This window comes from Lynx rufus, unplaced genomic scaffold (genome assembly GCF_022079265.1).
Source record: "Lynx rufus isolate CCGP_SWC_20201006 ecotype Redwood Valley unplaced genomic scaffold, mLynRuf1.p SCAF_12, whole genome shotgun sequence".
Lineage (NCBI taxonomy): Eukaryota > Metazoa > Chordata > Mammalia > Carnivora > Felidae > Lynx > Lynx rufus.
In genome coordinates, this window is record NW_025814826.1 from 68,316,675 (window position 1) to 68,339,670 (window position 22,996).

At 63.0% G+C, this 22,996-nt stretch overlaps 4 protein-coding genes across 6 annotated transcripts; 3 read left to right on the forward strand and 1 right to left on the reverse strand.

The window, feature by feature from the left end:
• Positions 1 to 1,828: 1,828 nt before the first annotated feature.
• Positions 1,829 to 4,254, forward strand: LOC124507882 (cytochrome c1, heme protein, mitochondrial). Its single transcript, XM_047074321.1, has 7 exons — positions 1,829 to 1,957; positions 2,554 to 2,750; positions 2,836 to 2,962; positions 3,050 to 3,207; positions 3,297 to 3,457; positions 3,767 to 3,867; positions 3,953 to 4,254. Exons 1-7 carry the CDS (start codon positions 1,829 to 1,831, stop codon positions 4,055 to 4,057), a joined length of 978 nt encoding a protein of 325 aa, XP_046930277.1. The 3' UTR covers positions 4,058 to 4,254.
• A 785-nt stretch (positions 4,255 to 5,039) lies between these two features.
• Positions 5,040 to 10,057, reverse strand: SHARPIN (SHANK associated RH domain interactor). Of its 3 annotated transcripts, XM_047074318.1 has the most exons (9): positions 9,611 to 10,057; positions 9,148 to 9,322; positions 6,305 to 6,436; positions 6,086 to 6,227; positions 5,920 to 6,010; positions 5,689 to 5,842; positions 5,492 to 5,610; positions 5,278 to 5,403; positions 5,040 to 5,198 (listed from the first exon to the last, which is right to left on the reverse strand). In XM_047074318.1, the coding sequence occupies exons 1-9, from the start codon at positions 9,812 to 9,814 to the stop codon at positions 5,115 to 5,117; spliced, it is 1,227 nt and encodes a 408-aa protein (XP_046930274.1). In that variant the 5' UTR covers positions 9,815 to 10,057; the 3' UTR covers positions 5,040 to 5,114. The 3 variants fall into 3 exon arrangements, with proteins under 3 accessions (XP_046930274.1, XP_046930276.1, XP_046930275.1); XM_047074320.1 differs by lacking the exon at positions 9,148 to 9,322 and having other exon boundaries at positions 5,920 to 6,003; positions 6,305 to 6,432; XM_047074319.1 differs by lacking the exon at positions 6,305 to 6,436.
• A 547-nt stretch (positions 10,058 to 10,604) lies between these two features.
• On the forward strand, positions 10,605 to 13,523 carry MAF1 (MAF1 homolog, negative regulator of RNA polymerase III). The gene is made up of 8 exons (XM_047074322.1): positions 10,605 to 10,695; positions 11,504 to 11,629; positions 11,723 to 11,851; positions 11,929 to 12,094; positions 12,234 to 12,355; positions 12,438 to 12,557; positions 12,711 to 12,860; positions 12,986 to 13,523. The coding sequence occupies exons 2-8, from the start codon at positions 11,547 to 11,549 to the stop codon at positions 13,005 to 13,007; spliced, it is 792 nt and encodes a 263-aa protein (XP_046930278.1). The 5' UTR covers positions 10,605 to 10,695; positions 11,504 to 11,546; the 3' UTR covers positions 13,008 to 13,523.
• A 38-nt stretch (positions 13,524 to 13,561) lies between these two features.
• On the forward strand, positions 13,562 to 22,843 carry WDR97 (WD repeat domain 97). Its single transcript, XM_047074323.1, has 23 exons — positions 13,562 to 13,776; positions 13,978 to 14,105; positions 14,284 to 14,912; positions 15,053 to 15,174; positions 15,337 to 16,036; positions 16,107 to 16,249; positions 16,338 to 16,574; positions 16,650 to 16,740; positions 16,931 to 17,063; positions 17,160 to 17,281; positions 17,553 to 17,613; positions 17,812 to 17,961; positions 18,064 to 18,321; positions 18,404 to 18,529; positions 18,627 to 18,710; positions 20,007 to 20,135; positions 20,232 to 20,423; positions 20,503 to 20,979; positions 21,069 to 21,190; positions 21,270 to 21,432; positions 21,763 to 22,307; positions 22,393 to 22,454; positions 22,531 to 22,843. Exons 1-23 carry the CDS (start codon positions 13,647 to 13,649, stop codon positions 22,731 to 22,733), a joined length of 5,007 nt encoding a protein of 1,668 aa, XP_046930279.1. The 5' UTR covers positions 13,562 to 13,646; the 3' UTR covers positions 22,734 to 22,843.
• The last annotated feature ends 153 nt before the right edge of the window (positions 22,844 to 22,996 follow it).

The window sequence follows — 22,996 nt, forward strand, 5'->3', positions numbered from 1 at the left end:
AGATGCCAGGTTTTGTTGTTGCTGCTTGTAGTAGTTGAACTCGTGTAGTGGTTTTTCTGAACTTGTTCTGTCTAGTCTGTAATGTCACGTGTAGCCACTAAAGTTCCTATGCTCAGCTGATGATCGGACAGAGATTTTCTTAAATGCCTAAAATCCATAAACTTCCCAGTCTTTCCCAAATAGCTCTGTGTACTTGTTGGGGCATATGCCTTTCAGCACCAAAGCCCCCTGTTTGCAACTGTCTGAGGCTCCACTTCCCTATGTGCAGAGCCTCAAGGCCAGCCAGAGGTAAGCATTTGATGCTTTTTCAGGTCTTTCATGAGCCCGTGCACACCCTATTTATGTTTGTGACCTTCTATATTCCAGAAATATGTAGGGCTTTTGAACATCCCTGTGGACACTGTATTCCCCAGCTCTTCCTTTTAAGCTTTTTGGTTACTCTATTATCAGGTGCAGCTGTTATCCATTGCTCCCGGCAGCTTTGAAATTACAACTTGCCTGCAACTGCCTTCAGCAAACATCCTCAGGGCATAGACCATTGGCCCTAGGCAAGCTGAGTGAGCTTTGTAAGAGGGGTCTTCCAGGGAGCCCTCAGACAAGTTAAATCATGGCAATTATTTGCAAGGAAGGTGTTCTGCTCCCTCTACAGGATTATGTCTCCCTGCTCCATTCTACCAGGAATGTGGGCTGTAATTTCCAAGGTTACCACTGGGCTGGAGAGTAGCCTTAACCAGAACACCGCAAAACTCACTGTTCTTACCGAGATTCAGTTTTCTTCAATAAACACTGTCGGGATGCTGCACTCCTTTGATTAATTTCCAGAATTCTGAAAAAGTTGACTCCAACAACTTCTGCTAGTCTTTTCCTTGCTTTTTTAAAGTATTTTTTTTTTCAACGTTTATTTATTTTTGGGACAGAGAGAGACAGAGCATGAACGGGCGAGGGGCAGAGAGAGAGGGAGACACAGAATCGGAACAGGCTCCAGGCTCCGAGCCATCAGCCCAGAGCCCGACGCGGGGCTCGAACTCACGGACCGCGAGATCGTGACCTGGCTGAAGTCGGACGCTTAACCGACTGCGCCACCCAGGCGCCCCTTTTCCTTGCTTTTATAGGGGGAAGGGGATGCAGATTTTCCGAGGTCCTTACTCCTCCATTCTCAATGAAGGCCGACCGTAATTTTTTGAGGGACCCTTGGCTGTCATAGTCACGGCTCCTGCATCTGACAGTTTCTGGGTAATAATAAGTGCCTAATAAATCCTTGTCAAACCCCTGCTCAGCCTGGAGAACCGCCACCACAACCACGCGTGTGGGCCGGGCCGGGTGGGGGACAGAAGCCCGGAGGCCCCAGCCTTCCGGCACTGCTCACGCTCCACCGGAGTGGGGACCCTGACCGGGGCGAAAGAGACCGCGGCAGTGGGCCTCGAGACCCCCACCCCACCTTGCTGATTGGCCCCGGCAGGCCGCCCCTTCGCTCTAGGGGTCTGTAGGCGCTGCGACACGGATGGCCACCGCGCCAGGTCTGGAAATATTGCTGGACGAAAGTGAGCGATGGCCTCGAAGATGCCGTGGACGCCGGACTGAGGGGCCCGAGCGTAAAGGACTAAGCACCGCCGAGGCCGGAAGAACCGCGTCCGGGCAGCGGACAGGCCGCGACAGCAGGTGCTGCCCGCAGGAAGACACCACTGGTTCCCACCCTACTTCCGGTTTCCACGACTACCTGACGGACAGGCCCCGGCCCGCCCCTGCCCTCCCAGGCTCTCGCGACGTTTGGGCTCCCGCGGCGCCGCAGGGGCCGACGGGAGCAGCGGCCGCGCTGAAGAGGGCCGACATGGCGGCGGCGGCGGCTTCGCTTCGCGGGGCGGTGCTGGGCCCGCGGGGCGCGGGGCTGCCGGGCGCGCGGGCCCGGAGTTTGCTGTGCGGCGCGCGGCCCTGCCAGCTCCCGCTGCGGACGCCACAGGTGAGCGCTGGCCGCGGCCCCGGCCGCGGTGTGGCCCCGCAGCCCCTGAAGGTCACGGCGGGGAGGCTCTGGGCGCGGGCCCAGCAGCGAGGGAGCGGCCTCCGGCGCCCCCGCCGGACCCCCGCCGCCTGCCGATATGGGGCGCCGGGGAGCAGGACCAGGCGCCCACTCCCCCGACCAGCGGAGGCGCCGGGTACCGAGCGTGGGGGGCGGCGGGGCGGGCTCGCTGCCGGCTCGGGGCCGGGGGCTTTCTCCGGGGGGCGCGCCCAGGCCCGCTCCGGCCTTCCAGACGGCCTGCGTCCTGAAGTGACCTCAGCCTGACCTCGGACCGCGGCTTGTGACCTTGGCCTGCCCCGGCACCCTTGCTTTACATCGACCTCATCCCCAGCCCCGGATCCAAAACCATGCCTTGCGCCCCCTCCTCGGGGCCGAATCACGGTCGAGGAGCCGGCAGTGGGCTGGAGCGGGGTGGGCAGTGGTGCTCCGCAGGAGCTGGCGGGCGCGGGTGGATGGGTGGGGAGAGGCAGGCGCTGAGAGTCAGATCCCCAGGTAGGGCCGGGTGGTGTTCTGGCAGGCGCTGAGCGGGGCTCTTGCAGGCAGTGTCCTTGTCGTCGAAGGCCGGTCTGTCCCGGGGCCGGAAAGTGATGCTCTCAGCGTTGGGCATGCTGGCGGCAGGGGGTGCAGGGCTAGCCGTGGCTCTGCATTCGGCCGTGAGCGCCAGTGACCTGGAGCTGCACCCCCCCAGCTATCCGTGGTCCCACCGTGGCTTCCTGTCTTCCCTGGACCACACCAGGTGTGCTGCCGGCTGACTGGGGTGGTTTCTGGGCGGTCTGGTGGGGCGGAGGCCCTGGCGCCCCTAACCCTATCCCTTTCTTTAGTATCCGGAGGGGTTTCCAGGTGTATAAGCAGGTGTGCTCCTCCTGCCACAGCATGGACTACGTGGCCTTCCGCCACCTGGTGGGTGTCTGCTACACGGAAGATGAAGCTAAGGCGCTCGCAGAAGAGGTGTGGGTCTGGGGATGAGGAGGACCCCGGGGATTGGGGCTCCGGCTGCGGTGGACGGCAGGGCTGTGACGGGGCTCTTGGTGGCAGGTGGAGGTTCAGGACGGCCCCAACGAGGATGGGGAGATGTTCATGCGGCCAGGGAAGCTGTCTGACTACTTCCCCAAGCCCTACCCCAACCCTGAGGCCGCTCGAGCAGCCAACAATGGAGCACTGCCCCCTGACCTCAGCTACATCGTGCGAGCTAGGTACGCTGGCTGCCTGCGGGGCGGTGTGGGGAGGGGGCAGGAAAGTCCACCTTGTGCCAGGGCTGAGGAGGGCATGGATCTGGTCCCAGGCACGGTGGTGAGGACTACGTCTTCTCCCTGCTAACCGGCTACTGCGAGCCGCCCACTGGTGTGTCATTGCGAGAAGGTCTCTATTTCAACCCCTACTTTCCTGGCCAGGCCATCGGCATGGCTCCTCCCATCTACACTGAGGTCCTGGAGTATGACGATGGTGAGCAGCCCCCACCCTGGGTGCGGACAAGCCGGGTCTTCCTTTTCCCACTGCCGGGGATGCTTTCTGTGTCATGCACAGAAAGAGGTCGTGCACTCTTCTTGGCTCCAGCACCGAGCCAGCTTACGGGCAGCCTTCGCAACCCCGTCTAGCCCAGGCCCCTGCGTGCTGGGGGGAGGGGGGGGTCCCATTGGTTTTGAAGCCTCGGTCTGGAGCCCATCTCAGCTGCATGGAGGAGATTGCTCTAGGGCTGTACCAGGTTGGGGAGGGACCCCCAAGGGCAGCCCTTAACACTCATTCTTGGCTCAGGCACCCCAGCTACCATGTCCCAGGTAGCCAAGGATGTGTGTACCTTCCTGCGCTGGGCATCCGAGCCAGAGCATGACCATCGCAAACGCATGGGGCTCAAGGTGAAATGGCCGGGCGTGGGAGAGGGGCTGGGAAATGGGCTGGGGTCCTTTCTGCCTCCTCCTCCTGAGCCTGCCTCATCCCCAGATGTTGATGATGATGGGCTTGCTATTGCCTCTGGTCTATGCCATGAAGCGGCATAAGTGGTCAGTCCTGAAGAGCCGGAAGCTGGCATATCGGCCACCCAAGTGACCCTGCCCAACGTCTGCTTGCCGTCTTGCCTGAACAGGCCCGCAAGCCAAGGAGCCACCCTGGACCTGTTCAGGCCTCAGCTGGCCCGCTTGGCCAAGCTCCTCTCTTTGGGACAAGAGGGAAAGGGGCAAGAGACCAGGTTCTAGCTCCAGATCCTTCAGCCCCCATCATGGAAATAAATTAAGTTTCTCAACACATGTTTGAGCTATTGTGTGATGGGAGCACACGTTTGCAGGGGACTCTGGGACTAAGACCTTTGCTCTCGAGCTGTCAGGGTCGTCCCATGCAGTGTGACCGACACTGCCGTGTACAGGCTGGGGACTGGGAGGTGGCAGGCAGCACTGGAGGTGGGGAAGGGAGGCAGCCGGCAGCAGTGCTGAGGAGGCAGAGCTAGGCAGAGGCCACCCAGAGTGTGCTCCTGATCTCTTGGCTGGACAACTGGAGGGGGCAGGGTAGAGGTATTCTGGGACAGCACCTCCTGGCAACCCACAGGGCGGCTGGGGTGAGTCTGGGTCAGACAAACGAGGCAAGCGGTAGGAGTAGGCTGTGAGGGCAAGGGGAGGGTGGCGGTGGCAGCACTCGGGTCCTAGCTTCTGAGCTTTTCTTGTCCCCAGGAGGGAACGTGAGGGACATCCTGGCTGGAATAGCCTAAGACTGGTGGCCACTGGGAAGGGCAAGAGCCAGGTGGAAGCAAGGAGAGGGTGTGCCTGAGGGTTTCCGGGTGGACAACAGGAGGCATGGCCAGGTGTTAGGGAGGGGGCTCTGTGTGCCCTTGGGTTCTGGGAAGAGATCCCAGCCCCATGTGTTTCCAGGATCTCTGGGATCTGGAGGCTAAGCATAGTCACCTGGGCCTGGTTGGGATGTCCCACCAGCTGACGACCAGGCCCTGCCTCCGCCAAGTTGAGTCCCAAGGGGGCGATGCCCACACTCTGTCCTCCCAGCAGATCGATCCGCACAAAGGCACAGGGAAGGGGTACTCAACTGGCTCAGAAGTGCCTTTAATGACTCCAGATTGTGGCCCCTCCACAACCCTGGCTTGACCCCTAGGGCTAAGCAGTCAGCAAAGGTCTCCTGAGAGTTTTAGGAGGGGGTCCAGGGACCTTGAGCCTGGAGGGACAGGGCCATCCTCTCTCCTTGTGACCTGGGGGTGAGGGAAAGAGAAGTCATTCTGCTTGTCCTATCCCCCTGCCCATCCCCCTCCCTTCCTCAGCCTCTGGTACCTTTGCCAGCGGGGTGGAAACTGCAGGAAGGGGGTCCCAAGTGCAGGGCTTCTGGGTGCTGCACATCTCACAGCCGGGTCGGCTGGGAGCATTGATGAACGTGCAGGAAGGGCAGGACCAGCCAGGCTGTGGAGGTGGGGAAATCGTTGCTGCTTACCCTTTCCTTCTGATGCCCAGAGAATCCCAGGCCCAGGGTGCCCAGTCCCTCACCTACCTGAAGGGGGCTGGGGAGGCTGGAGGTGGCTGGCAGAGGAGCTCTGGGCTGCCCCAGTGACTGAGGAAACAGGCGACTTAGTTCCCCATCCATCTTCTGGGGACACTGAGGGCTGCGTCCTGTGGAAGAGGAGGTGGGGCTCGGGGGCGTGTCGGGCTGCGCCTCCCCTCCTCATCCCATCCACACCAAGGACTGACCTGGGGCTTCTCGCGGGGCTGAGAGCAGGTAGAGGAAAGCGGGGTCCCCATCCCGCTGGACCCCGTAGGAAGCAAGGCTGCACTCGGGCACACACAGGCGCCGCCCAATGACCCAGCGCTGCACAGCTGGTGGGAAGCCAAACTCCGAGAACACCTGGGGCCGGAGCATCAAGGCAGCGTCACTCGAAGGCCCCTTGCCCCGCACAGGGCTCCCCCCGACCCCATGCTTACCTGCTCCTGGAGGGTCGCAATGGTGCAGCGGGGGTGAACGTGCAGTGAGACGTGGGCAGAGGACGCGGCGTCCTCAACTGTCACCTGTAGCCTGGGCCAGAGTATAGGTCAGGAGGGAGGACGGGGACCCGGGAGGGCTAGGATGGCAGGGTAAAGAAGACCTCACCTGATGGGGCCAGGAGGGAAGCAGGCCTCCTGGAGCTGGACACTCAGAGCCACATGATGTCGGGCCAGGGTGGCCGCTGCTTGGGCTGCCCCCTTCTCGTCCCCACCCTCGATGGCTTGGGCCAGGCGCCCCACCAGCTCCTCTGCAGGGAGAGACAAAAAGCCATCAGGGCTGAGCACAGACTGCTGCTTCCAACCCCCTCCAGCCACCTGCCTTTACCTTTCTCCGTCAAGTCTCCAGGGCTCCAGCAAAGATCCACCTTGGGTTGTGGGGCCCGGAGTGTGGGCACTCCAGGGGGACTGGGCGGGGAAACAGGGCACATTTCTAGGCCCAGGGCTTGGGGCAGGCTGCCTAGGAGGGAAGATGAGGGCTGGGCTGGGGTCTCCTGTGACTCGGCCCCCAAGCCGAGTTACTCACCCAGGCCTCTGCTGACCAGGTTTCCGGGACTTTTGCCACCTCCTAGCTCACACCCCATTCCCTGGCGTTTGGCCACACATTAAGCCAGGCCTCCCCCCACCCAACCCTGGCCCTCAAAAACCCCTAAAAGGTTCCTACCAACTCCTCTCAGAGCTGAAGCTGCACTTGGCTTTTCCTTGCTCTGGAATGCTTCTGCATGCTTCTACTGTCTAGCCTCACCTATGCCCCTCCTCCAAAGAAGCCAGGCCACTTCCCTTGGCCTCTACATGCCCTCTAAGCCAGCCAGGGATGCTCCCTTGGCCTCACTGCGGAACCAAAACAGGTCCTCAGAAGCCTGCCCCTTGCTCACCAGGAGGCCTGCAATCAGGTAGTCTCTTGGTGCCCTCAGGGACACCCCTCCTCTCAACTGGCTCTACCACCAGCACAGAACACCTCGGGCTGCTCCCATCCCCAGAAAACCCCCTGGGCCACTGCCTGGCAGGACACCTGTGTCTCCCCTTACCTTCCTCCTGAGGCCCAGCCTACCTGTCCTGCAGCTCCTGTGACGACCTCAGGCCCTCAGTGTTCTGAGCTATCTGCCCACTGTGATGAACAGGACCCCTGAGCACCCAGGACCAGGCCTGGCCCAGCCTTGACCTAGTCCCAAAGATCACACACACATACACACACAACACACACACTTGCCTCGGGACTTTGGTGCCTGCTGCTTCCTGGCCACGTGGGTGTGATCACACGAGGACCTTCGAGTTTCATTCAACCATCACCTTAATGAGACTTTCCCTGCCACCCAATTTTATTTTTTTTTTAAATTTTTTTTTTTTTCAACGTTTATTTATTTTTGGGACAGAGAGAGACAGAGCATGAACGGGCGAGGGGCAGAGAGAGAGGGAGACACAGAATCGGAAGCAGGCTCCAGGCTCTGAGCCATCAGCCCAGAGCCTGACGCGGGGCTCGAACTCACGGACCGCGAGATCGTGACCTGGCTGAAGTCGGACGCTTAACCGACTGCGCCACCCAGGCGCCCCTCTGCCACCCAATTTTAAATTGCAAACCCCTCCCGGGGCACCTGGGTGGCTCTGTTGGTTAAGCATCTGACTCTCGATTTCGGCTCAGGACACAATCTCACAGGTTCGCGAGTTTGATCCCTGTGTTGGGCTCTGTGCTAACAGTGTGGAGCCTGCTTGGGATTCTGTCTTTCTCTCTCTCAAATAAATAAACTTTAAAAAAAAAAAAAAAGATGTGTGTAAATTGCAAACTCCTCTCTTCTTCCACCATCTGGCAGAATTTTACTTGTTTTCCAACTTAAATGTTTTGACGCACAAGGTTACACTAGTACCAGGTATACGTAGCGATTCCAGAAGCCTGTACGCTATGCTGTGTGCACCACAAGTCTATGCTTACCAATGTTATACGTTCTCCTCTCTGGAAATTCAAGTCCCAAGAGGGCAGGAAGTCCAAGTCTCATTCACGCTAAGTCTCCAAAGCCTAACATGCTCAGCACAGAGCGGGTGCCAGGATACACATCTGATGAACGAACGAACGAAGGACGTCTTTCTCCTTCTGCAAGTGCTGTGTTGTCTGGGCCTCTCTTACGTCTCATGGTAAGGCTCTTCTTTTCCCTCTGGCAGATCTTCTGACACGTCTGCGGGCCCTTTCCTTTCCTTTCCTTTCCTTTCCTTTCCTTTCCTTTCCTTTCCTTTCCTTGCTGCATTATCTACCCGTCAGACCCTCTCTTGCTTCTCTCTCCTGGTGACCTGGGTTGAACTTTGCTACTGCCAATCTTTACCTCTCCAGGGCCCCACCCCAGCCCAGATCCACCTGGTTCTTCTCCCCACAGATGTGTAAGAACCTAGCCACCTCCATTCCCTTCCACGTAGGGCCTCTGTCTGGGAGTTCCATAGTACCTTGTTTCTCCAGCTTTCTTTCTCAACCATGAATTCTTCCATTTAAAAGCCATGAAATCCAGCCAATTCCATCTCCTAAGCATCTCTGAAAACACCCTTCTCTCCAGCCCTATCTGCTACACCACCCCCACACAAAGGGAGGTCTCAACCAGTCTTTTACTTTTTTTTTTTTTTAATGTTTTTGAGAGTGAGAAAGAGAAAGTGCGCACGCACGCGGGACGGGGGGGGAGGGGGGGGGAGGGAGGGAGAGAGAGAGAGAGAGACAGACAGACAGACACAAAATCCAAAGCAGGCTCCAGGCTCCGAGCGGTCAGCACAGAGCCCAATGCAGGGCTGGAACCCACGGACGTTGAGATCAGACCTGAGCCGAAGTCAGACACTTAACCGACAGGCGCCCCTCAACCAGTCTTCAGTAGCTCGAATCTGAACCTGTCACTCTCCACTGAGTACATTTCCATGCTCCTGATGCACTCCTCACTCAGACCCTGAGGGCCTGCCTGCTGGGCCTCCACATCTGTCTGCTACTCCAGGCTCCAGCTTTTCAAGCTTTCCAGCCTGTTCTCCTTTTCTCCACCTTCTCCCTCCTGGGAGCCTTCCCAGGACCCAAAAGGGGGTACGGTGGGCCCAGCTTTCCCCACTCCTTCCCCCATCCAGGCCTGGGGGGCTTGGGCTACTTTCGTTCTCTCCCAGCACTCGCAGTGCCCGGCCAGCCAAAAGGAGTCTTCGCTCCAGAGCACTAACCATTCTGTCCCTCCATGGTGGCACCTCGGACTAGAGCTGCCCACCGCTGAGCTTCCTGAGGGTTGAGGAAGTGCAGGCTGAGGGTCCCAGGCCCTCCTGGCGGGGGCTGCAGCTCATGCTGGCTGGGACCTCGGACCGTGTAGGAAACTGACTCCAAGGGCCACTCCAAACTGACCTGAGGAAGGGGAGAGTGCGGGCTCAGTGCCTCCCGCCAGCACACCCTGCATGATGACCAAAGGAGCACCACGTAACATTTACAGGCCACGTGCCCCGTCCTAAGACCCTTACTCCTATCACCTTAGGAAGCCCTCACAGAACTCCTATAAAGATAGGTAGCGGAGCATTTACCCCCACTTTACAGGCGAGGAAACGGCAACAAGGGAAAGAGAACTGCTCAAGGGCACAAAGCTGTCTAGCGGAGGGGACTGGCCCAGGGCCCCGCGCCCCCGCCGCCCCCACTCACCGCGCCGGGTCCCGAGCCCAGCAGCTCCAGCCGGAAACGCCCGGGCCGCTCGGGATCCGCGCTCAGCTGCAGCCTGCGCAGCTGTGCCTCGGCGTCCGGCCCCGCGCCCAGCGGCCTCACCGCGGCGTGCACAGCCAGGAGCACCGCGGCCGAGTCCGAGTCCGGGTCCGAGGCCGCCGCCGCGCCACCCGCAGGCGGCGCCATCTCCTGTCCGGCCCCGGCCCCGACCCCCAAGCCCGCTTCCGTGGGCTCGGGCCCCTGAGCGCCTCCGCCGACCGGAAACTGGGGCCGCGAGCCTGGGGTTCCGGCCGTGGCCAGAGCGTCGGGGCCCGGCTCTGACCCTCCTGTCTTACCCAGGATGGACACGACCTAGAGGCTCGGCGGGCGGGGGCTGCAGCCGAACGGTCCGCGTCTACCCCCCGCGCCGGTCCGGGGCTAGACGCTATTCCCAGGCTCCTTCCGAGCCGCAGGTTGCCCGGCGGGCGGGCCCCGCGTTGGTCCGCCAGCCACTCCTGGGAAGGCGGGCTGACACCAGGGGCGGGATGAGCGAGGAGGCGCAGCCAATGAGCGCCAGGAAGGGAGGTGGGCTCGCACGGCCTCGAAGAGTGACGGACAGGCAGGGCAGCCAGTAGACGTGGACGGTAGGAGTGAACGGCGGGAGACGCCCCCAATGGCTAGCCGAGCTCTCGATCCCGGCGGCTGGACCAGGCCATTCAGGGGCGGGGGGCCGGACCTTGCGGACGCTTGTTGTTGTCCGGCCCGGAGAGGCAGAGGTCGCTCGCTCGGTCCTTTGCTCTCTCGGGCCTTCTGTGGCGGTCGGCGGGCAGGTCGGTCGCGATAGTCGGTCGCCTTCCAGGGGCGAGGCTATGTCGCGGTGGCAGCCCGGCAGGGCCGGCAGGGCCGGGAGTAACGGGACGTCGTCGCGGAGCTTCTTCCCCCGGATACAGTGCGGCCCGAACGGAGGCCGCGGCGCCGCCCTCCGGTCCTGAGGAGCCCGAGCTGCCCGGAGCCCACACCGCCTCCTTACCCGCGCCGAAGTCAACCGGCCAGACCCGGCCCGGCCACACTGAGCGCTGCGCAAGCAGGTAGGTGTCCGCTCTGTGACCGGCGCCGTGTCGGGGCCTTCAGAACTCCAGCCCCCAGCGGTCTTCGCGCCCGCGAGCGTGCGCGCGTGCGCGAGTCCCGGGGCGCACTGCCTCCTGGGATTTGTAGTTCTCCGCGACTAGGCTGGGGTTTCCCTTTAGCCCGGCGGAGAGGCGGGTGCGGCCAGGCTGACGCTGGAGCGCTAGCGGCCGGCCGACCGGCCCCTTCGGGGGTCTTGGTGCCTGCCTCTGTTCCGTGGCGTCACTAATTTACGAAGAAATTAGGCGCGGGGAAGAACGGAGGAAGCCTATGGCTCTCCTCTTTACCTGGATAGAGAGCCTGTAGAACAGGGAAGAGCGCTGCGCCCAGGTGACCGCAGGGCCCCAGCCCCAGGTGTCCTGGATCCTAACCCGGTGCGGGTTATTAGCCTAGCTGAGGAGCTTGGCCGGAGGGGTACTGCAGGAGTCCCGCACTTTTGGGGGCTCACAGTGACCCTCACCCCTAACGGTGGAGGAGGCTCTTCTGTCGCGGTGGGCAGTGTCCAGGGAGATAAACCAGAGGCCCCAGGATGAGCAAGATCTTTGGTGCGCCCCCAGGTATGGGGACGGGGAGAGTGTTGGCCGAGCCAGAGCCTCAGCTCACCACTCTCAGGTAACAGGATCTAATCCGCCTCTCCTACCAACGCGGAGGGCTTAGGAGTAAGCCACAGGAGGGACCCGGCTTGTTTACAGCGGCTCCACCTACCCGGTTGGGAGGCCAGAGGCTGAGCCCCAGGGGCCAGATACTCATGGACCGGTCTCCCACCCTCAGGCAGCACTAGCCCCTCTGAGCGCAGGACCCCCTCCCCAAGGACATGAAGCTGTTGGAGAACTCGAGCTTCGAAGCCATCAACTCGCAGCTGACAGTGGAGACTGGAGACGCCCACATCATTGGCAGGTGAGGTGGGGGGTTGTGTAGGCTGGTGTCTCAGAGACCCTTGAGTGGAGCCTGATGGGTGGCATGCTCCGTGGTCCCACGTGCCCCTTGCAGGATTGAGAGCTACTCGTGTAAGATGGCGGGAGACGACAAGCACATGTTTAAGCAGTTCTGCCAGGAGGGCCAGCCCCACGTGCTGGAGGCGCTGTCTCCACCCCAGACGTCGGGCCTCAGCCCCAGCAGGTAAGCTGCCGCAGAGCGTGCCTGCTGTGGGCTGTGGGGTTCAGGGCAGTGCTGGGCTGATGCTTCTCTCTCTGCAGACTGAGCAAGAGCCAAGGTGGTGAGGATGAGGGCCCGCTGAGCGACAAGTGCAGCCGCAAGACGCTCTTCTACCTGATTGCCACGCTCAACGAGTCCTTCCGGCCTGACTATGACTTCAGCACAGCCCGAAGCCATGAGTTCAGCAGGGAACCCAGCCTCAGCTGGGTGAGGGTCAGGTGGGGGGAGGGACCCGCAGCCCCACAGCTGTCTCGACTGTCCTTCCGACTTATAGTGGCCCCTGGGTTCTGCCCAGTTCATGCCTCCCGTTCTGCGTCCTAGCCAGTCCCAACCGTGACCATCCTAGGTGGTGAACGCAGTCAACTGCAGCCTGTTTTCGGCCGTCCGGGAGGACTTCAAGGCCCTGAAGCCGCAGCTCTGGAACGCGGTAGATGAGGAGATCTGCCTGTCCGAGTGTGACATCTACAGGTGGGCCGCCATTCCTGCAGGAGGGCCGTGGGTGTACGTGGCACTTGGGCCTTCATGCCACTTCTCGTCCCACGCTCTGCAGTTACAACCCGGATTTGGACTCAGACCCCTTTGGGGAGGATGGCAGCCTCTGGTCCTTCAACTACTTCTTCTACAACAAGCGGCTGAAGCGGGTCGTGTTCTTCAGCTGCCGGTCCATCAGGTGGGCGCCTGGCCGCCTCCTTTCCCTTAGCCCCTGCTTTGTCACCTGCCACTTCCCCAGCTGTACCCACCCCGCTGCTGACTTTGTCCTCCCTGGGGTCAGCAACGGGTCAGGGACAGGCAGTCCTAAGACCCGTTCCCACACCTCCCCCAGCGGATCCACGTATACTCCCTCGGAGGCCGGCAACGAGCTAGACATGGAGCTGGGCGAGGAGGAGGAGGAAGAGGAGGAGGAGGAAGAAGAGAGCGGAAGTGGAGGCAGCGAGGGCGGACCCGAGGAGACCAGCGCCATGGAGGAGGACAGGTGTGTGACGGTGGCTGTGGCCTGGCTCTCTGTAGCCAGGGGTCGAGAGCACAGAGTGGGTGCCCCTCTGCCTGACCTCCTGGGAGCTGGCTCTGGAAGCTCACTGTGTGCCGTCTTCTGCCCAGGGTCCCGGTGATCTGTATGTGAGGACGAGGAGCAGAGGCCCCGGCTTCGTTCAGCTTCAGCCAGTGCCTGGAACCCTCACCTGAGGGTGCCCCGAGGCCTCCCCAGCTGGTGGTCATCCCGGGCTTGCCAAGGCTGCAGCGCCGCCCAAGGCCACGCCCACCTAGCCCTTTGGCTCCCGCCCGCAGACGGCTGCTCACTCCCACGGGCTCCAGCTGCCCATGTTGTGGTCGGGCTGGACAGCACAGGGCCTGGTGGGAAGAGCCACTGCCCTGCCCCGACGAACTGACACCGGCAGGGACAGCTGGACTACAGAGTTTATTTTTGTATTTCGTGCCGGATCAGGCCTGGGCCTGCACACTCCAGCCCAAAGGGCCCGAGACCCAGTAAGCAGGCCCCTGCGGTCACCACGCCGGGCTTGGCCAGCCCCCGACGCCCACCTGTACCACCCTCCCCCCGTACCCTGCCCGTTGGGCAGCGTGCACTGAGTGTCACTTTGCTGCAGCTGGTTTGTTTCCAATAAAAAATTTCTGTGATTTAGTGGGGACCTAGACTCCGTGCTGCGTGTGGGGCGGGGTCTGCGTCAAGGGCGGGGCTACTGCCTCCGGTATCCTAGCAACGGTCCTAGGGGCTGTTGAGCGGGCCGGACCTGCAGAGGCCAAAATGGAGACCGGAGTGTCAGATGTCAGCAACCCCTTTTCAGTAGAAGGCGACAGCCTGATCCTGGATCTCGACTTGTGTGATGCCGACAGCTATGACGTCCCGGATCCAGGGCTGCTCAAGGAGAAGAATGGTGAGGTGGCCTGGCCTCGCCGGCCCAGATCCCCACGTGACAGGCCTCGCTCAGGCACCGGTTCTGTCTGCCGCGACACAACACTCCGTGGGGAGTCCCCTAACCTGGCGAGGCACTCGGGAGGGCCCCTGGCTGCCTACAGCCTCCAGAGTTTGGGGCCCAAGACCACACACCGACAGTGTTTCCACTGCTGACCCGCAGAGTCGTTTTCGGAGCCGGTCCCAGGGCTTTTTACCAGCAGCTTGCGGTGGCAGAACATGACCCCGCGCGCCCGTGCCCGCCAGCTATGGCTACTCCTGCGTACGGGCCTCCGAGACTTCGTGGAAAAGGTGGGGCTTGCCTGTGGCACCTGCCTCGAGGCCTCTTTTCTGGCCCATTTCTTCCCCTCGCTGTCCCTAGGATGCCCCCAGCCCGGATCCCCTTGGCTCCCCTAGGCAGGGGCACTACCTCTCCTCCAGCACCCCCCCTCCCCCAGCTGAATGCAGGCCTGCTCGCCCCTGCCCGCAGGAAAAGAGAGCCGAGCTGTGCGTGGGCCGCTTGACACACGGGCTGGAGCCGCTGCGCCACCTGACGGTGGCAGCTGGGCTGCGATCAGTGGCGCAGGACCCAGCGGGCAGACGCTTCGTGGTGCTGGATGGTGCGGGCCGCCTGCACCTGCACAGAGAAGACGGCTGGGCTTACGAGAAGCTGTGTGCCCCAGCAGTGCTCACGGGGCTGGTGGCGGTGCCAGGCCCTCTGGGTGCTGTGGGCCGCTTCGTGGGCTGGGGCCCCGAGGGGCTGGCCATACTAAGGCCTGACCTCAGCCTGCTGTGGCTGAGCAAGCCAGGGGTGGGCAGGGTGCCGGGCCACCAGCCCGTCTGCTGTCTGCCGGTGCCCAGCCTGGGGCTGTTGCTGGTGGCAGAGGAAGGCGGCAGCCTGGTGCTCTGGAAGTTCCGTTCAGGAGGCCGCTGCCTGGTGCCGTGTGGGTCACCTCTGCAGCTGCCACCAAGCCCTGCAGGTGCAGTCACCCGTTTGGTTCTCGGGCCCTTGCCCTCCCACCAAGCCCCATGCTGCTTCGCGGCCTGTGGCTCGGCTGTGCTCACCTTTGCTCTGGACAGCTGGGCTCTCGTAGACGTGCGTCGGGACCTGCATAAAACGTGAGGGGTGCCTAGGGACTGGGAGGAAGGTGGGGCGAGAGAGGACGGGTGAATCCAGGAGGGAAAACAAGTCATGGAGGGGCGCCGGGGCTCACACACCAGGGGGTGCTGAGTCTGCGGAGGCCTCTCTTCCCCTTCAGCACCATCTCGGACCTGGCCTACTGCAAGGAGGTAGAGGCCATGGTGACGGCTTCTGGCGACAGCACAGTGAAGGTGTGGGAGGCCGACTGGCAGGTCCGGATGGTGTTCGTGGGCCACACAGGTGCGCCATACCACTTAGGCTCTGAGGCCCGTTCTCTCTCCACCCTGCGTAAGAGCTCCGGCGGTCGGGAGTCTCCGTCAGCCCTTCCCCGAGCTTCTCTGCACCGGCTGCATCCCGGGCCGCCCGCTCCCCTTCCCTGATCCCCTGGTGCCCCTCCCACAGGCCCAGTGACAGCTGTGGCCGTGCTGCCGAACACCGCCCTAGTCCTGTCAGCCTCGCAGGATGGGACGCTGCGCACGTGGGACCTGCAGGCGTCAGCACAGGTGGGCGAGGTGGCGCTGGGCAGCCGGGGCCGAGGGGTGCCATCTGGGCACGTGAACCGCCTGCTGGCGCCCGCTGGCCCCGGCTGGCCAGTGCTCTCTTTGAGCGCGAGCAGCGTGGAGCTGTGGCTCCTTCGCGAGCTCTACTCGCCGTTGGCGCAGCTGTCAGCGCCGGTGCTCCACCTGCAGACCGCGCCCGCGCTGCCCGCGCCCGCGCGCCCGCCGCTGCCTATGCGCCTTGTGTGCGCATGCGCCGATGGCTCGGTCTACCTCGTGTCGGTCGCCACCGGGCGCACGGTGAGCGCGCTGCTGCTCGAACCGGAGGACGGCGCAGCCTCGCTGCTTTATTGCCTACCGCGCGAAGCACTGTGGCTGCTGACACGCGCCGGGCACCTGGTGTGTGCCAACGCTGCACGATGCCCCATGCGCGTGCTAAACCGGGTGTGCCCGCCCCCGGCCCCTGCGCCCAGGCCCTGCTGCCTGCACCTATACAGCCACCTCACAGACCCCAGCAGCGCATTCGCCAGCTGGCAGATCGTACGCCAGCATGGGGGCGAGCTGTGCCTCAGTGACCTGGCCCGACCCCGGAAGGACAAAAACCGGTGGGTGCCGGAGCCGCCCACGTGGGGCAAGGTGATGGTGCCCGCGCCGACTGGCTAATGTCATGCGTAGGTACCTGCCCGTGGTGGGGCACACGGATGGCACCCTGTCGGTCCTTGAGTGGCGCTGGTCGAAGCCCGTCTTCCAAACCGAGGCACACAGCCCGGGCCCCGTCACCGCCATTGCATCTACCTGGAACTGCATTGTGTCCTCTGGTCAGCATCTCTCCTCCCCCCAGGGGGCTGGCCTGGGAACCCCTTCCCTCCCCAGACAAAGGCGCAGTCCTGCCTCCCACCTGAGCAGGCGGAGACTTGACCGTGAAGATGTGGCGTGTCTTCCCCTATGCTGAGGAGAGCCTCTGCCTGCTGCGAACCTTCTCTTGCTGCCACCCGGCGACGGTGCTCTGCGCTCTGGGGAAGCGGGTGACTGTGGGCTTTGAGGACCCAGACAGCGCCACCTACGGCCTGGTGCAGTTTGGCCTGGGCAACAGCCTCCGCTACGATCACCGGCCCCAGGATGACCCCACGGACCACATCACTGGTGAGGGGCAGGCCAAAAATAAAGCCCAGGCCATCCTCTGGCCCTGGTCCCTCACGCTGAGCCCTGGTCCCTCAGGCCTGTGTTGCTGTCCCACACTCAAGCTGTATGCCTGTTCCAGCCTGGACTGCACCATCCGCATCTGGACAGCCGAGAATCGCCTGCTGAGGTGGGTTGGGGCTGGGAAGTGGGGGGGGGGGTGTTGGGAGCCTGTCGGCAGCCAGCAGGGCTCCCCTACCTCTGCCCCCAGCAGAGCCCAGAGGCTGGACAGGGGAAAGGGGGCTTGCCCCTGCTAGTGTCGTGTCTCAGTTTCCTCCTCTGGAGCAGGGCTGGATTCTCGCCCTGGCCACTCCCTCCAGGCTCCTGCGGCTGAATGGCGCCCCTCAGGCCCTGACCTTCTGCAGCGACAGTGGGGACCTGGTGCTGGCTCTGGGCTCCCGACTCTGCCTGGTGTCCCATAGGCTCTACCTGCCCACATCTTACTTGGTTAAGGTATGCAGTGGGCACAGGATTCCTGGGCAGAGTGAGGCTGCTGTGGGCAGACAGGCCCCCCCAGGCCAGAGCTGTAGGTTTCTTTCTCCTGTTCAGAAGCTATGCCGGAAGGTCCCTGATGTGGTGGATGACCCTCCCCTGCCACTGACCACCCAGGAGTCGCTGACCTCAGCCCAGCTGCAGAGGCTCGCCAGCCTACGTGGGGTGGCCAGTCTTAGGTCTGCTGGCCCAGCTGAACTGTTCTAGAGGCCCCTGCCTAGCTCCCCCGAGTCAGGGCCTGGCTGCCTGCACCCAGCTCGGGGACCCAGAGCTCCCAGGCCACTTAGACCACCCCAACCTGTCCCAGCCCTGGCATCCCCACTCCTGGCTGTTGGGCTGTGTTCTGACAGAGGCCTGGCCATGCCCACCCCCAGGTGCTGGTCCCAGCCTCTGCCCAGTCCCCCTGGTGATGACAGCTAGTGTCCCACCTGTGCCCATCCCTGTCTGCAGCACGGACTTGTCTTTCATCCATCACCAGACGGCCACACCTCAGCAGCCAGTGTTGGAGGAGGTGGGGTGGGTCCCAACCCCCAACCCCCAACCCCCAACCCCCAACCCCCTCACCGTCCCAAAGCCCCAGCCCTGCAACCTTCCCTGGGCTCAGGCCACTCTCCTTCAGCCCCTGGGGCAGGCGTGGGATCCCGTGGCTGTCTGGAAAGCAGATGGCAAGACTGAAGGAGGAATGGGCTGACCCCTAACCCCCACCCAGGACCTAGAAGCCCTAGTTTCCCGGGATGAAGACCTTCAGATGCTGAGACTGGGGCTGGTGGTCCCCGCAGCCCAGCCCCCACCCTCCTGGCAACAGCGGCAGGAGGCCTTTGACAACTATCTGCGTTTCGTCTATGGCCCTGGCTTGCTGGTGGGTATAGAGCCTCCCCAGCCTCAGCCCAGACTCCAGCCGTTCCCTTCACCCCGGGGCCTCACCCCTCACCCCTGCCTATCCCTTTTGCACCCCTTCCAGGGCATGCGTTCTGGAAGAGAGTCCCAGCAATGGAGTACTGTGACCCTCACACTGGAGAGAGAGAGCTGCGATGTGTGTGCCTCGCCCACAGCTGCCCTCAATCTTAGGCAGGCTGAGGTCTGCACCGAAGCCCTAAGAGGGCCGGCAGCTCGCCCCTTGCAGGACCTGGGGACCGGGGGCCAGCGCTTCGCCCCCCCTCCCCGAGTCCCCTTGCCCACCCCCCACCCCCACCGGGGGGTGCACGGCAGGGCCTCCCAGGTAAGGCCTCCCGCCCCTCCCACCTCGACCCTGCCCCCATGACCCTGCCCCCCACCCTGCGACTCCTCCTCCCTCCCCTCAGCTGCTGGCCCGCTCCTCTCTGAGCGGCAGCCTGGGCCGCAGTCTAGACCTGCAGCTGCAGTTGGAGCGGCTCCGAGGGGAGAAGCCTGTGGTCCCGGGCCTACCATCCCCCCACGTGCAGCACAGGGTGAGGCGCCCAGGCGGGTGGGGGCTGCCCACCCAGGAGCAGAGCTGCAGGGGCACTGGGGGCCCACGCTTGGCTCTGAGCCCCTCTGCTGTCCCAGATCCCCCTCCTGATGAAGAGGCGGCCCGAGGAGCTCCTCTCCAACCTCCGAGGCTTCTTTCCTGCTACCATTCAGCCCTATGAGGTAAGGGTCCCTTGCTCTCTCTGGTGGCAGCCTTCTCACGCACCCCCTCGTCCCTCTGCTGCAGACCTCCTGGTCCAGTCTGACCTACGTACGAGCCGCCTGTCGCCCTCCCCCCACCTCCTGGCCAGCCCAGCTGTGGTGCTATTGTCTGTGGGCCCTGACTCCTTGCTTTCTGGGGGCCAGCGGCCAGAGGGCCAGAGACTCCCAAAGAAGACACTAGGCACAGCCAAGGCCTCTGCCAGCTCATTGTGCCGGCACACCTCCTCCCCAGTGAAAGTGCTGGGTGAGCCGGTGCCATACGGACTGTCTGGAAGACCAGAGTCCTCTCCCTTTACAGGAGCAGAGGCCACAGGAGCTGGCCCCTTGCACTCTGCCAGCTTCCCAACGTCTCCATCCCAGACTCCCTGCACACGCTGGCACTGTCATCTGCCCGGGGCGGGGGGGTGTCGCCGATCCTTCCTGCAGCCGTGCCATCTACCCAAACCCTCAGCCCACCTCTCCAGGCTCCTAGCACCAATTCTTATGGACATCCCGGTTCCAGGGCTGGGGGCCAAGTCCCGTGGAGAGGGTGTGGGGGTGTCATGGCTCCCCAGAGGCTGCCCAGATTTCCTCCTCAGTCGTCACAGCTGATGCCTCCCTTGACTGTCCTTCCACCTGGTTTCTAAAGGTTCTCTTTGCCTGTCTGAGCGTTTTGGGTGTTGACTGAGAAAACAGGGAGTCACGATCCGGGTAGCACAGATTTGGTAGCAACCCAGATTGAGTCCTGTTGACGAGCAAAAGCCAGGGGTCTTCACTCGCAAATTGCAGAGGCATTAGGGAACTCACACAGGTTGCTTTCTAAAAGTTGTGGCTAGAAGATGTAATCACGTTGTACACGTCACTGCTTTTCTGGGCACTTTAGTCTGGTTACCGGAAACCAGTTTTCACGGAGTGTCCTTTTTTCGCAAGATTTTATTTTCAAGCCCAGTGTGGGGCTTGAACTCACAACCCTAAGATCAAGGGTTGCACGTTCTACCCACCCAGCAGCTAGAGTGTCCACTTGCGCCCGAGAGCTCAGGGCCGCAGTCCACTGTTGAGCCTCTGCCCAGCTCCATGCAGTTCCTCTTTCAAAAGGAGGATGAAGTTTTAGTTCCCAGTCTGCACGGTCCGGGGGTGTTACACAGGTGCACGTGGACGGGGGCGCGAGCCCGGTTCAGCTCCCGGAGACCCGGCCGCGGAGCTGGACTGGCCACCGAGGGGGGTGGGAGGGCGGGTGGAGTTCGGGTTCTCAGGCCACCCCGCCGTGTCCACCTGCAGCCCTCGCGCAGGCCCGTCCACTTCCCCGGCAGCGTGCCCAACTCCGTGGTGCTGCAGCAGATGTGGCCGCACAGGGAGGTCAGCGGCCTCGGAGCCCCCGCCCCGCTCACCAGCCACGGCAGACACCAGGCAAGGCAGGACCGGGGGGCTCGCTCCTGGGCTCTGTGGAAGGGGGCCCGAGTTCCTGCCGCATGCCAGCGGCCACCCGTGCTCTCCCCTCTGCAGCCAGGTGGGAGCCAGGACATGTGGCTGCCACGACGACGCGGGAGGCAGTGGCACGCCAAGTGGCAGCAGAAGCTGATCCGGTGGTTGGGGGAAGAGGAGGTGGAGGAGGAGGAGGACGACGAGCTGTATCTGGACTGGGCCTCCGACTCCCTGAGCCCACGCGGGCACCTCTCCGAGTTGGAGGAGGCCAAGGTAGGCACCCACTAGGCCCCGGGGCTGCCAAGGTCAGGAGCGGAGAGGGGGGCCTGCAGCTGCTGCCGCTGCCCCGCAGAGCCCCGAGGATTGGACCCCGAAGCCCTTGCACTCTCGTGACGCCTCCGCCGGGACCCAGGCCTCGCGGGGCCCCTCGTACCCCTTCAGGCGCTCGCTCTGGGAAGAGCGCTACGGCCATCTGCCCAGGTTTCTGCAGTTTTTCGTCTGCCAGAACTGGTTCAAAAAGCTGTTCCCCATCTTCAACCTGAAGGTTCGGGGGTCTCGGGCACCTGGGAAGCACAGGCTGGCGGGGAGGTGGGCAGTGCAAGGAACAGGGCCTCGGCGCTGGGTATCACAGGTGTATCCCGAAGTGGGCACGGCGGAGGGCCTGGCCTCGCTGCTCATGGACCTGCTGGACGAGGCCTCCTGGGCAGACCGCGTGCACATCCTGGGAGCGCTGCTGCGGCTGCTGCCTGACGTGAGCAGAGACCTCTGTAACCGGCTGCGGGGCGTCCTGGAGCGCTCGCTCAACCTGGACCAGCCCCCCAGCCTCGAGGTGCACCCCTGGCCCCGCCCCCAGCCCCGCCCACCGGCCCGCCCCGGGCCTCCAGCACCTACCCGGCTGCTTCGCCCCTCTGCGCTCAGGACCTGACGCAGAAGCGGTTCGTGATGCTGGCGTTGCAGCTCCTTCTGGCCTGCTCCCTGGAGTCCCACGAGGTGGTGCTGGAGCTCATGTCCTACTTCCTCTACTCGCCAGCCTCCTGCCGGTGAGTTTTGCTCCTTACTCATCCTCACCACCAGCTGAGGAAGGCTTCTGGATAAGCTAGCTGCTCACCACTGTCCCAGGCCCTGGCTCAAGAAGCTGCTGGAAGGGCTAGGCCTTCAGGATCCGCAGGGCTTCCTGTTCAAGGAGATGACGACCTGGGTCCAGGGCCCGGACGCCAACTGCAAGGCTGCACTGCGCCAACGCTGCTGCCAGAAGCTGGAGGAAATGACGGAGCGGCTACAGGTCCCGGTGGATGGGGGGGGGGGGGGAGGGCGGCCACTTGCCAGTGGAGCCTCTTGTTTTCTCCCTAGGCTTTTCCCAAGTCGGGGTGGGGGGGATCCAGGTACGGCTGGCCGGCTCTTCGGCTTGCTCTGTACCTGTGCTCATCGGTCCTCTCCTGTTGTCCCCCAACCCCGCGTCTCTGGGGATCTTCCTGCTCCTCCCCAGGAGGCAGTCTGCAGCCAGGTCGGAAGCTTGGGGCCAGGGGCAGCGCCACTCAGGCCTCCCTGCTGGGGGAGGGAGAGCCTCTGCCTTGGGCGTGGCGGCATCTTCAACTGGCTGTTTCCCCCACAGATGGAATCCTTGCAGCCTTCTGTAGTAGCCGAGCTGTCAGAGGTGCTGCCCAAGGTCTCCAGGACCTCGGCACTTTACCCTCCTCCCAAGGAGGCCCCGTCTCAGATTTCCGTGCTTTCTGGGTCACCTTTTCATGTCTCGGTGACACCCTCAGCCCATTCCTGGGCCCCCTCACTGGTGGTCTCACCTGGGGAGCTGGACTTGGCCACCCTTGGGTCCCAGGCCCAGCGAATGCTTCCACCAATGTGCTTCCGGCGGACCAGACGCACGCTGTCAGAGACACTGCGACACTTCTGCCCCTCGTCCGAGGTCCATCTGCACCCCTCAGTACCCACTGCGCTGCCGGATAAGCCACTGCCACTGGAGCAGACGGACTGGTCACAGTCGCAGATGCTGGACCTGAGGCCGATCGATGCGCTCAACTTCTTCTGTGAGCAGCAGCGGGCCCGGCAGCAGAGTCGCCTGCAGGAGGAGCCCGAGAGCCCATGCCTGAGCTTGCGCCCACCTGTGCCCAACACAGTGCTACCGCAGCCCTGGGATCGCTGGTGAGGGGGCCACCAGGCCGGGACAGGGCCTGTGTGGGGCAGCTGAGGGGCTGACGGGGCCAGACCCACTTCCTTACCCCTCCAGGCACTATCCTATCCTCCGGCTTCAGGAGGCCAAGGTCCAGAGGTCTCCGATGAGACTGAGAGGTGAGTAGGGACAGGGGGAGAACCAGACCTTGACTTCCACCTCAGCCTGAGACCTCACTGTCCTGCTGGCCCACAGGCCGGATGCCGTCCCGGCTCCGGGTGGGCAGTGCCCTCCATGGCTCCATCCGCATGCTGAAACTGCCCCTGCCGAGGGTGGACATTCGTCCCTTCCCCCCGGCCTGGCCCAGGCCTGCCCGTCCGCTGCCCCCACTGCTCCTGCAGCCTGCTTTACAGCGCTACTTTCTGCCAGATGACACGAACCCCGACAGCTACAGTTGACCAGGCTGGTGGCCCCAGTCTCTTCTTCCCTCCAGCCTGGAGTCAGGAAGCCGCTTTCCAGCCAACTGTTCTCCCCCTAGAAATAAAGTCCAGAGGTCGTGGCCAGAAAACTGGGTGCCACCTTCATCTTTGGGGGCTGCAAGGGTGCACGGGGGGGGGGGTCCTGCTTGTGTCTTGTGAATCTCCCAGTGGCCAGCTGCATGTGCAAGGCAGGAGCCAGGGCCACGCCGGAGTCTGGCATGGTCAGCACTTGGGGGGGGGCG